The 13,632-nt window shown below is 37.7% G+C and overlaps 1 protein-coding gene across 1 annotated transcript in view; it reads right to left on the bottom strand.

The window, feature by feature from the left end:
- kdrl (kinase insert domain receptor like) overlaps window positions 1–13,632 on the bottom strand; it is a 101,998-nt gene that overhangs the window by 49,557 nt on the left and 38,809 nt on the right. Inside the window, exons 12-16 of the mRNA XM_022684284.2 lie at window positions 10,313–10,418; window positions 6,087–6,374; window positions 5,702–5,848; window positions 3,983–4,111; window positions 1,301–1,407 (exon numbers count right to left, since the gene is read on the bottom strand). Coding sequence (XP_022540005.2) covers window positions 1,301–1,407; window positions 3,983–4,111; window positions 5,702–5,848; window positions 6,087–6,374; window positions 10,313–10,418 — 777 coding nt within the window. The remainder of the gene's footprint in view (window positions 1–1,300; window positions 1,408–3,982; window positions 4,112–5,701; window positions 5,849–6,086; window positions 6,375–10,312; window positions 10,419–13,632) is intronic.

Genomic DNA, 13,632 nt, shown 5'->3' on the forward strand with positions numbered 1-13,632 from the left:
GCTGCATTATACGGTACAATAATGAGCCAAAACATTATCACCACTCATAGATAAACAATAAGTAAACAATGTTGATAATCTTGTCATGTTCTGGGATACACAGTAATTGAGCAGTGGGCAACTGTAGTTGATGCAGTGCTGCGCAATATGACCTTAAATCCGTATTATGATTAACTAACATTAATGAATATTTATTGAATGATTATTTAATTTTTTCTTTGGTTCAAGTTGCTTGCTTGGTGTGACTCAGTAGATAACACAGCTACCTGCCAACATGTGGGAGACTGGGGTTCAATTCCTACTCTGGGTGACTTTATGCTGGACTACACCAATAAGAGTCCTTGGGCAAGACTCCTAACACTATGTTGGTCTACTTCTGTAACAGGATTAACTTTGTAAGTCAATAGTTTCAGATTTAATTTTGTTTTTAAGAATAGCGCAAATTATTTACTTAGGTGGCTTGATGAGGCAAAGTCACAGTATGTAGTAGTAATAGTATGTTTTTAAGTGGGGAGTACATGTGCATACTGGGGAAAGTATACAGAATAAAAATAATAATTGACACAGGCAGGATTATGTTGGTTAGAAGCTCTGAATGTTGTTTTAAATTAATTAATTCAATCTAATAATTGTCCAGGCCTATGAATGGGTAGCCACCAGTGATACAGTAACACAAAACTGATTTGCCATGGTCTGTAGCTGTAGCTGGTCTGGGCTAAGTGCTGCCACTATGATTGGGAGATTACTGGTTAGAATCCTTATTATGCAGCTTACAATCAGCTGCTGTAGCCCCAAGGGAGCACAATTGGCCTTGCTCTCTCTTTGGTTGGGTAGATTGCGCTCTCTCCCCACATCACTCCAAAGGGTGATGTGGATCAGCACAAGGCATCTGTGGCATCTGTGAGCTGATGTATCGGAACTGAGTCGCTGTGCTTTCCTCTGAGTGCGCTGTGATGCTACTCGACTACTCTGCTGCATCAACAGCAGTTGGAACAGGAAGGGTGGCTGACTTCACATGTATTGTGAGTGGGTTGGGTATTTGGCCTTGTAAATTGGGGTACTGTACGTTCTGCAAGAACTCTATTCAAATTCCAGTTAAGCTGTATCCTCATTTCAGTTAAAAAGACAGCATGACTAAGCATGTCTATTAAGGGATTCTAGTAACACGATTACTGGATTGAGAAACTGAAGTACTTTTTAGCGTGTGTCAGCTTGCGACATTTAAAGAATTTGTCCCCACTCTAGTTCTGACCAGGAATAGTAGCAGTGCTCAGCAGAAATGACACTTTACAGTCTTTACCGTTCTCAGTTTGCGGATGAAAAGGATGAGCATGATCCAGAGGAAGGTGGCGGCGGCTCCGGTGCACACCAGGATGATCACCTCGATGTTCGTCTTGCCCTCATCACCTGAAGTTACACAAACATGAATAAGTGCACTGTCAAAAAGTCATTTATTAAGACAAACAGTTCTCTGACAGCTTCTAAAAGTCTGTTGACTTTACAGGCATTTCTCTTGTTCACTGACATTTCGTATACGTGCTGAACGTGAGGACACATGGCATTGTTTGTGCAGTGTTTATTTAGGCTATGCGCAGCACATTATTTATCGCATACTCAGCGCTCAGCGATCCATTGCAAAAATTCCAGCAGTCAGCAAACTGCCTAAGCCATTAGGAATTTCGATTTCCAAAAGAAGAGGGAAAAAAAATGCTCCCTTCACTGCTTGAATGAGAGACGCTGGCTTAGATTCATGCAAACACATGTAATTTAATTTCCCAAGTTCATTCACTCAATTTCCCAAGACAGATTTGTCCCTTTGAAATAGGATAGCAGTTTATAAACTGATTATAACGTGTCCATAAACCTCAGGAGATGGCTTGTGAATGCCTGTATAACAACTGCATAAGTTGTAATGTGTTATCTTGTGAGGAAGGTTGAACACTGACAAACATGCTCATGGCAAGGTAACATAAATTACCTCACCACACTAATTAGTCCGGACAAAATTTATTTCTGAATATTTCCTATTTCTTAATTATGGTCGATACAATATAATTCCGATATGGATATGAACAGTATGCTCATGGTGTACATCAACACCAGCATGGCATTACCAGACTACGGCAGCCAATAGCGTTCCTCCCTTTCTGCTCAACTTCAACTCAGTTTGAAAGCAGTGAACTGATGACAGCATCCTTTAACAAACATAAGTCTATGGCAGATGCTGTAAATAGTGTAATACTAGGTCAACTTTACAGGATGTTTCTATAGCTTGATGCAGGGGTGGACAATATGGTAAAAAATATGTTATAATGTTTTTTTTAAACATTTTAATGACTCAAGATATTTACCTCGATACACATGATCACATCAGTAGCAACACCATTAAAACCATAACTTAAATACTGTAATATTAAGTATTTTATTGAATTTAATGTGATTGTATTGAAAATGTCTTGTGCTCCATCCACTTAAACAGGATTATTACTTTCTCTGTAATGAAATGAACAGTTGGGTCAGTGGCATTAATACCCTTAATATGTTTAAAACTTTATATTGTCGATATGATAGGACAATTAATCACAGGGCAATTTGTACAGGCAATTAACATTAGTACTGCATTATGATATCTGAAGTATATCAATATAAGTCGATATTTGCTAATGTATTCATTGTATGCGAGAAAAGGTTCAAATTGGCCAACACTGAAGTGCTACATTAAAATCCATTGATTTAAACTAATTTAGTTGGCTTGGAAAAGCCAATTTACTGTTCTTTGTAATCTTCTTTCTCTTCCCTTTTATTTAACGCTATTTCTCGCATAGCTTTTGATGTCAAAACACAGAATTTTGCAGAATTGTACTGAATTATGATGCTTGTTTTTATTTAGTTTTATTAGTTGTAATAGATCTATTGTTTTATGTAACCTGTTTATTAAAAAAGATGGGTTTAAAACTGTACACAGCCTATGTAAAGACCAATTGGCTAAATAAATGTGAAACCAAAAAATGTGACATCAAATTACACAGGAGAAACATTTTTTAATTTTATAGTTTGTATACAGCTGGTGGAAAGCTAAAATGTTAGGCAAATAAATGTTACATTTGTTTTTAATGTCTCTTTAGGTTATATATATATATATCCGCATCTGTTCCAGCAGATATATACAGTTAATGCATCCCTAATTAATATTTCTCAATCCATAGTGTCAAGTGTGCACCAGTAATATATTTTAAAAGGTATTACCACCCACAGTGGACAGTGTAGTGGGTGATAATGTTCGTCACTGGGGACTGCACAAAAAATATGTTTATCAAAAATTAATAAAGATATCAAAACACTTCCTTCTCTGTTTAAATGAGAGATGCTGGCTGAGATTCATGTACACACGTGCACATATTTTCCAAACTCAGTCACTCAATTTCCCAAGGCAGGCTTTGCCACTTTGAACATGGAAGGAATGCTGGAGCTCGACTCTGTTCTATGGGATGGAATGAGGGACAGAGGAAGTCGTGGTAACCGGTCTGATTGAGGCCTCGGCATGTTTCAAGTTTCAGGCCCTGTGCTCCTTAAGAACTCTCCCTGCCAGTCATTAGCGAAGCGTCTCGCAGACAGCGCAGGGGTCAGCTCCCATGTGATGAGACCCTCTCTGAACCCCCCTCATAAAAACTGCCCTGGAATCTGCATGTCATTCCCAGGAACCTCAGCCGGCATCTCATGGGATTCCTTAAATAGGGAAGTTATGCTAAAACTACTTGACCTGCTGAACACGTAGCAGTCTGGAGAAAACTCTGATGGGATTTCTTAATTTGTCACGCATCACAACGGCTGCCTGAATCTTTTTAAAGTAATTTGCAGCTTGCTACTGTCTAAGCTGAATTACAGTAGCTCACAGTGCCACAGCTGCTGTAATGCACAGTCATTATTATTATAAATGAAAAGGAAGTGAAGCTGGTCTGATCTCAGATGATCTGTTACTCACCCAGTACAGTGATGACTGCGCTCGAGTTCGCCACGCCTTCAGTATTATTGGCCTTACACTCATATAACCCCTCGTCCTCTTTCTTCACTCTCTGGATGATCAGCATCCCTTCATCTTTCAGAGTAATTCCTGAAATAGAACAGTTGATAAGATTATGTATGATTACTCATAACTTATTGATGCATTGCAAGCAAACGTTCAAACTACACAGACTGACAAAAAAAATAATGTTTCAAAACTTGGTTTTTACTTGGTATGTCTCAGGCAGATATGTAAATGAATACAAAAGTGCTTCCCAGATCAAATTACATCATTAAAATTACATGTATTTTTCTCTAACTTTTTTTTTTTTTTTGGAAAATACTGTTTTCTTGCTGTGCATCTTCAATATTACTTGTCAGAATTGTTCTATCATACTGTAATTTTCTTTTCCGTGTTCTTTATTCTATGATATTTAATACTGTGTATTTTAAGCAGGCTTTGCAAATTGTACTAAATGCAAAATGTTAAACAAAGTGCTGATCATAAAAAACAAAACAAAAGCGCTTTCCATTCTACCCTAGATTAGGGCTCTCATAGGCTCATTTTGGGTAGTGTTCCTCTTGGTGAAATGTCACTGATAAACTGTTAAACATGCCTCTACAATGCACTCAAAGACATTTTGCCAAATTGACAGATTTAGAGATGGGGTGCATCACAGAGCTTAAATCAGGCCAAAAAACATCTAACCACCTCTACCTAAGCTTGTGCACGTTCTCTCCAAGCCCGAACTGGACCTCTCAATAAACTGTCATTGTAAGCCCAAGCCCGATTTAAACCAACATTTTTGTAGTAAGTAGACTGTAGTTAAAACAGATTTTTTTATCTACAAATCTGAACAAAATCTGTTCAGAATGATGTTAATGAACAGTGCAGCACGGAAGAAGAGAACCAAGAAACAAAGAAAACTGTTTGTAAAATCCAGTTAAGGGTTAATGTAGTTAAAATGTTCAATATTGTGATAATGATTGTATTTTCTAAAATGCATAATTTAATAATTTATCAATTTTAAACAACTTTCCTGTATTTTTAAATTCCATTTGTAATATGTAATTTCCACTAAAGTTCCAAACTAAAGTTTTTTGACAGAGCCATATCAAGTCCAGTATAAGGTCTACTTTTGTGTAAACTCTAGTGCATCATTTGACTGAGAGAAACAAGATGGTCTGCTTGTCCAACATGGACTGCTTTGGAATGGGACCAACTTTTTAGAGATTTGAGCTTCGTGGGAGTGCTTTAATTCAGCCTTTGCTGTGAAGCAACACACTGCTCCATCTGTACAGTAATGTACAGTAAATGACAGTTGGACGCCCTTAGTATTGTTATGAAGGACACTAACAGCTCAGCGATACTGTATGTGATATCTGTAGTTCATCCTGTGGCCCCATGTGTTGCCTCTCCTTTTTCAGCAGGATAATGCTTACCCACACACAGCAAGGGTTTCCCAGGAATGTCTCAACCAGACTGCAACACTTCCTTGGCTTGATTGCCAGATTTATCACCAATATAGCATTTATGGAGCATTTTTTATCATTTCATTTCAACAATCAACGTCTTTGTGTATTATTTTTTGTCGATAAGCACATAAGAGCATATACTGTACGCATCTCCCAATACAATATACATTCAATTGATATTAAAATTATTAAAATGACTGTAAAATGAAGTATGATTATTTACCTGGCCCTTCAGAGACAGGAACCTTGTCTTTGTACCAGGTGATAAATGGAGTGGGAACGCCGAAAGCCAGGCACGCCAGCAACAGGGTGCTGCTGCTGTTCACCTCCTGATTGGTCAGGTTCTGCTGCAGTTTAGGAACGCTCCTCTCTGTTCAAATCAAAGCCGGGTTACACAATAAGCAAACTCATCTGTACTCGAGATCTGTCCTTAGATTGCAGCCAGCATGCCAAATTCAAAACATCCACATGTTCCAGATGTTGTAAAAAAGAACAGATCTCATACATTTTCCATTCTGCAGAAAATGGAAATGCTGAGTCGGCTGAATGAATCGAGACAGATGTGACACGGACAAATAAGCCGAACCAGCTCATTCAAAGGAACTCACCATCAATTACTAGAGTAGAATTAGTGTGGGCCTCTTTGTTGGAGCTGAGGCAGACTGCCCTGCACTGATAGCCCGCTGTGTTACTCTTGGAGACGTTCTTCAGTTGGAGAGACAGAGAGACGGAGTAAAGGCTGACCCGCTGTGTGAAGCTGCCTTCGTGGACCAGGCGGTTCTGAGGATCGTACCAGCGCAGCCGATCATACAGGAACCGAGTTCCTCTGCAAGTCAGGGTGACGTCATCTCCCTCGATTGCTCTCAAGGGCTCGACCTCCAAAGAGTGTGGATAATCTGGGAGATAAAAAAAGAGTTTATGAAGATAAAAATATGTAAATATGTAAATAAAATGATGTAAAATGATATAGAATTATCGCAATAATAAGATGTAGAGGACATTTGGTTTTTGCCCAATAATTTAACTATCTAACTAAAATATTCATGAAAAATATCCTACTCTAGTAACATAAACCCAACACAACCCTAAATAAGAAAAGGATGGAACAGTATATCAGAAGTTATGAACACTTTCTGCTGTGGACAAAATATGAAATGGACCATCCAGACTGCAGATATATAAATAAAAAAATCCATTGTATTGGTTTGTCAGTACACTTCTGTGATGCAGCATTAATGCAGATAAGTGCACTGAGATCTAAGAGCATCATACCCTGTCCATACTGTACATATTTCAACAAGACAATGCAAAACCACATGTTGCACACATTGTAAAGGCACGGCTGTGGATGAATGATGATTTTAAGATGTGTTTGCACCTAAAACAGTGCCAAAATTTCTTAAAAGTATTACACATTTGAAATGCAGAAATGATTGTACTGTATATTTACAGACGACATGAATTTGACTGAACAAAATATGAAATATCTTGGGTTCATACTGTCTGCAATCAAATAAAAGTCAAAGTAAATGTAAGAAACACATATGTGTTTACTTATAAGCATTTTCGGTACCACTTAAAAAAAAAGGCTCCTTCATAAAGGGTTTATAAATAGTTTATAAATTAGTTTATTAATGTTATTAAATAGGTAAAAAACATTTAATTTAATAAACAGGAAGTTTATTAAATGTAAATGTAAAAACAAATAAATAGGAAGGACAGCAGTGGCCTGTCGTGTACCAAATAGTGATTCTTATCTTATTTGGTCTTTTCCATCAGTCATCACTGGAATTTCTGTTAATATTCATTTCTATTCTTTATTCATATAACTATAATAATATATTAAATGACTTAACTGACTTTCTATGTTATTTTATTAGAAATGTTGTTCTTTTTATTTATGTGTTGTGATTATTAATGTTTTTAACATATTTACAATCTAATTTATAATCATTAATAAATTCCTTTTTAAACTATTTGTCAACCCTTTATAAAGGAGCCTTATTTTAAAGTGGTACCGCATTTTCTATACTGTTTCAACTGTATTCTGTATTCTATTATTCAGGGTTCTTCTAACTAATTGTTTAAAATCTGCACTTTATGAGCTTTTGTCAACGTCATTAAATTGTACCATGTGTAAAAGCCATTGGCCAAAATATGCTTTTTTATAGAGTACTTGGGAGTGAAGCTCATTGTTCACTTATTCCACTACTGTTACTGCTGACAATACGTGTAAAATATTCTGTGGATGAATCATTCTAAGAATTTTTGAGCAGTAACAAAGAAATACACAAAAATAAACATCATTTCTGGCCTTGAAATAGCAGGAAACTCACTAAAAGAATCTCACAGAGGTTTTTAATAGAACTGGTCCTAGTTTGGCCCATGCCAGAGAACACAGAGTTGCACATCACTGAGCCAGGAATGTCAAATTTGCAGTTATTTCCTGTTTCATCATTACTAATTGAAAGCATGTTGCTGGAGGATGACGGCAGTGACGGCCAACCTGAGGCGGCTACAATAGGAACCAGGCTGAGGCCGGGCCTCCCGGGAGCTGGAACACACTTGTTTATTCGCAGCACTGGAGAGCGTCTCGCGTTCCATAAGAGAAGACAGCTGTTATTACAATTCGGTCTTTCTCACCAGCATTCCTCCGCTCAGAGTCATCCCCACCTCTGTGATAGCGTACATCAGTTCTCAGAGCCACTGTATTCTCTCCTCAGACCCCCTGCAACCTGCCATCTGCAGATATAACAGCTCTATAGTTTCTACCACATTAGCTGCCATCTTATCGGATTAGGTTCCTCCCTCTCTCAGCCTGAAGGGTCTCCTAATTACGGTCTGAACCGCAAGGGAACAGTTTAGCTCAAATATGTTGTTCAGACAAATAATGGTTATTAGTTTAATGGCATTGGCACAGTACTACTTGCTGGCAGTGGATTTTTTATTCACTGTTAACAAACTTAAAGCAGGGCTCCGAGTGGTCCAGAAGTCTAAAGTGCTGCCACTATGATTTTTGAGATTGCTGGTTCGAATCCCAGTCATGCAGCTAGCCATCAGCTGCTGGAGCCCTGAGAGAGCAAAATTGGCCTTGCTCTCTCTGGGTAGGTACAGTAGATGACGCTCTTTCCCCTCATCACTCCAAAGGGCGATGTGGATCAGCACAAGGCTGCATCTGTGAGCTGATGTATAGGAAGCTAGTTCCTGTGCTTTCCTCTGATCATTAGCGCTGTGATGCTACTCTGGTAATACTGCATCAGCAGCAGTTGGAAAAGAGGCGGAGTCTGACTTCGGAGGAGGTGTGTGCTAGTCTTCACCCTCCTGGTGTTGGGGCATTATCAGTGATAGGGATATACAGCTGAGTTCTACCTGAATGGGTGGGATAAATGTCCAGATAAATTGTGAAAAAATGGGAAAAATATCTAACATTAAACCTAATTTGTATGTTCTTATACACCGTAAACCCTGATTAGTTATGTGAACTCAAAAGCTTTGAGGAAACTGCCTTCCTTAATCTATTTAAGTTTTAAAAATCTTAAAACATTTGAGCTTAAATAACACACTAAACCGAGTACAAACACCTTATGTCCAGTATCCATTCCTGTACTTGCCTTGGTAGGTGTAACACTAAGTTGCCAATCAGTTACATTATCTGTTCCCTTAATTTTCAGCAAGAATAAAATCCAGGACTGGAAGCTGGATCCAGAACAGTTTACCAATATAATACCTACATCTGACAAGTAGTAGGTATTAAAGGCAGCAACATTCAGCCAGTCTCAACTGCTTAAAAAAAGGTTAAATAGCGGTTACAGCCTTCAACACTGCGGTTTGGCAGCTGTCCCACAATTTATACTATACCTGAACACACAGGGAAAGGTAGCCTGGGGGGATGACTACACACTGACGGTGAGTATCCATTCAAATTATCCAGTTGTATTTAAATTATGTTAATTCAATACCTAGAGCAGTTACATTTTACTGTGTATAATTGTGCTCAAATGTATGTAAACCCTTTGTGATTTTTTTTTATTTCTTAAACTTCTAAAGACTTCATCTTAATCTTAAAACTTAACCAGATTTCCACACAAATGTAATATTGTAATATATAAATTCATAAATAGGCAATATTGTATCATTTTCCTTAAACAATAAATGAGTAAGTCATTGTTATGCAGAAATGTCTAAAGTTCTAAAGGTTTCACACACTTTTCAAGCACAACTGTACATATTCATGGAAAACATTACATAATTATAACTGAGTTATTGAAATGTTATTGGAGTGAAAGGAACGGTCATCTGGAGTTGCTGACAGGTCAGAGAACATTAGGAGTTTTATTTTCCCTCATTGTTCCAACCTGCGGCGCAGAGACAGCTGACACACTCCCGATTACATAACACACTAAACGATGGGTTTTATTTTCTGGTTCAGAAACATTTGAACCTGGTCAGCTGCATATAAAAGCTAATCACACTGAAGAAAAGCTAAAGCACAGTGCAGTTACACAGTTTAGACTCTTTACACACAGACACATGGCAGTGCATGTGTTTTACCCATTCCCCGGCTCTGCTCTGCCATGCAGCACCGTGACATGGTTTCAATTAATGCCCCCCTACCGCTCTCCATATTGCACAATTAAGTGTGGGCATTCTTGGGTTAAGCAACTCATTACACATGTCTAGGTCAATACAAACCACATGACCGCGTGTTACAGTACGCTTGCCTGTAAACATAATACCCAGGAGGGCGAGCCTCACTGAAATGTCACCTGTGCCTGCTGGAAAGAAGTGATTATTGGTCGTAGAACCCCTCATTACACGTGGCTAACTCACTTACCATCCACATAGAAATAGGTCTGTATGGACCGTTCTCCCAACACGTTACTGGCTTTGCAAGTGTAGACTCCCGACACGTTAGCTGTCACAACCAGGGTGCTTATAGTCTGTGTGAAAAGACAAACAACACATGTTTTACATATGAAAACACCACAGTAAATATCTGCAACTCTGGAAAAAATAAGAGACCTCCTAAAAATAGATAGAAGATAGATAGATATAACGATACGTATGAATACAATAAAATAAAATGTAAAGTATAAAAGAACAGTCTTTAGTGTGTTTGTGTGTAATGTGATGAGTTTCTTTAATTTTACCAAATTGAAAACCTATGGAATATAATCAAGAGGAAAATGGATGATGCTTGAATTTTTTTGCACCAGGAGTGGCATAAAGTTATCCAAAAGCAGTGTGTAAGACTGGTGGAGGAGAACCAGATTATAAACCAGGGTTTTTCCACCAAATATTGATTTCTGAACTCTTAAAACTTTATGAATATGAACTTTTTTTTCTTTGCATTATTTGAGGTCTGAAAACTCAGCCATTTCACATTTTCTACAAAGAAATGCTCTAAACAACAATATTTTTATTTGGAATTTGGGAGAAATGTTGTCCATAGTTCATAGAACAAAATTAGGATGATCATTTTATATAAACATATAGATCTAAAAATAGCAAAATCAGAGAAACTAAGTGTCCTTTTCTAAGCTGCTAACTCTATAGCTTTTGCCTTCTTTATTTTTAAAATAAAAATATAAAAATATATTTTCTTCTTTGTATTTAAAATCTAAATTTGCTTAAATTAAGTCAAAAAGAAGACTAAATAAAAATCTATTTTTTTTCACCTGACCAGAAAATTTTACGTAGTTGTGCAAAGCTATCGCTATAACAAAAAATACTTTTCATTATCTTACAATTTAGGTACACTAACCAAGTTTTAGGTCTAATTGATTCAAAACAAATTAGGTCTCCTCCAATTCAAACAGATGCACATATGACTGATAATAACTGATGCAGCTGATTATCACCGTCATTTGATAGCTATCTTGTCCTATATTGAAGCTGATATATCAGAGCTGGGGATCCAGCGCTTTCCTCTGAGTATGCTGGCTGTCTGGTGATGCTGCATTGGTGGCAGTTCAAAAAGAGGTGTTGGCTGACTTCACATGTTTTAGAGAAGGCAGCATTGGTGGTTCTAGTGAGTGGGTCAATTGGCTCGGCTAAGCTGGGAGGGGGGAACTGGCTTTAAATAAGAAATTTCCATCAATTATTTGCCTTTAACAGATGGTCCATAGGTCAAATCAGAACCTGCCTTTTCCACGCTCCAGCCTTCACAGTAATTGATGGATACATCTGGAGTTTTTAAGGCCAAAAGCACTGCTGAGAGCGCGGCCGAGAGTGAGCGCCTGGCTTTCATGTCATTTCCTGATGCACATTTACAATGCTGCACTTGATCCTGCAACCATTCAAGTGGAACTCATTTAACAGCCAAAGTAGACAAAATAATAACATTTTTCTTGACAAGGAACCAGATGCGGGAGGCTGTCACATGAAAGGTAAGGCGTTGCACCGTGTGTTCAACGTAAACTTCCTGACAGCCCTTTGGCTATTGTGTTTGAGACCTGTTACATCTGACAATCAATGAAAAAAATGGCTTTGGCTAGAAGTCAGTGCTTTTCTTTGAGGATTTCAGATTTTTTATTCAGTTCAACGAGTGCAAAGAATGGAAGTGTTACATTCCATCCCAGAGCACTGAGGATTTCATCTACACTCATTTTGCTCCAGAGGACCTGAAAAATATCCAAGAAGGCTTATGGTAATCTGTATTCAATATAGATTTCCTTTGGAAAGCCATTGGAAACAAACTACTGCCTTTTTCTCCATATTTTCATGTTTATTACAGAAACAAGGATAATACCAGACTGAAATGTAGTACTAGCTAAGGGTTTAGGGGATGATAATATCATGTACAGTTATACAAATATAGTGATATTTATAGTTATATGTTTGAGCAAAATGAACAGTGTTGTTTTATTCTATAAACCATCTCCCAAATCTCCCAAATTCCAAATAAAAATATTGTCATTTAGAGCATTTATTTGCAGAAAATGAGAAATGGCTGAAAAGACCTCAAATAATGCAAAGAAAACAAGTTCATATTCATATTCAAGTTTTAAGAGTTCAGAAATCAATATTTGGTGGAATAACTCCACCAGTCTTACACACTGTTTTTGGATAACTTTATGCCTTTACTCCTGGTGCAAAGATTCAAGCAGTTCAGCTTGGTTTTAAGGCTTCTGATCATCCATCTTCCTCTTGATTATATTCCAGAGGTTTTCAATTTGGTAAAATCAAAGAAGCTAATCATTTTAAAGTGTTCTCTTGTTTTAAAAAAAACAGAGCTGTATAGTAGTATTATGGTGTAGTATGATGTTGCAGGGACTGCATGGAAATCTATCACTAATTCACCTCAAAGAATTCAGTCGCTGGGAGACGACCTAGCCAGGCATTCTGTGTGACCTTGACTTTCCCTTTTTTCCTGCTGGTCAATTCGACCGGCCAAGTCCCCCCTCTCACTCTCTCATTCTCTCTCTTTCTCTCTCTCTCTTCTCTCTCATTCCATCTGTGGCTCTGGGCCATGCTCTGAAGCAGCCTCTAACCAGCCTGTTGATGAGGGCGGGGGAATTTATATGAGGTGACAGAAAGGAATTCACTTTTTCACTCTTAACAAATCCCAACCTTTCTAAACTGGGCATTGTTGTCATTGACCTCGGGGTCTTACTCCTATAAAGCACCAGCAGCTTAGCCACGGGAGCTTCACAGTAAATATGGTTTCCATCTAAATTTATGTGCATTAGAGACTAAAACTCTCACTGAGGAAAAGTGGGCGTGACATTTACGCTGTGAGATTATAGCAGACCATCAGAACGAAGGAAAATCACCTTAAATATTTTTTTAGAATGAAAAGTGTTGTGCGTTTGGCCCTGGATTATGATCAGAGGTTTTCTATGATGGGATGCTTTAGGTTTATTTATTAAGTATGTGTTGAGGTAAGTACAGGTCTGATGTAGAGGAATGCTATACGTGCATGTGAAAGCTTTCTGTTAGGTGAATCCAATTACAGCATATCTTTAGACACTAAATATGCATATAAACATGAATACATTTTAAATTAACTGTAAAAAGTACAGATAGGTAAAATAAAAGCACAATCAATAATATTAACATTTCTATGAGATGATTAGAAGAACAGGGAAAGAGAGGTCTGTTTTTTCTGTGGTTGATGCAGGACAACCATTAGATATATTAGAATATAAGATG

Source organism: Astyanax mexicanus, chromosome 10 (genome assembly GCF_023375975.1).
Source record: "Astyanax mexicanus isolate ESR-SI-001 chromosome 10, AstMex3_surface, whole genome shotgun sequence".
In the NCBI taxonomy this organism is placed as follows: Eukaryota; Metazoa; Chordata; class Actinopteri; order Characiformes; family Acestrorhamphidae; genus Astyanax; species Astyanax mexicanus.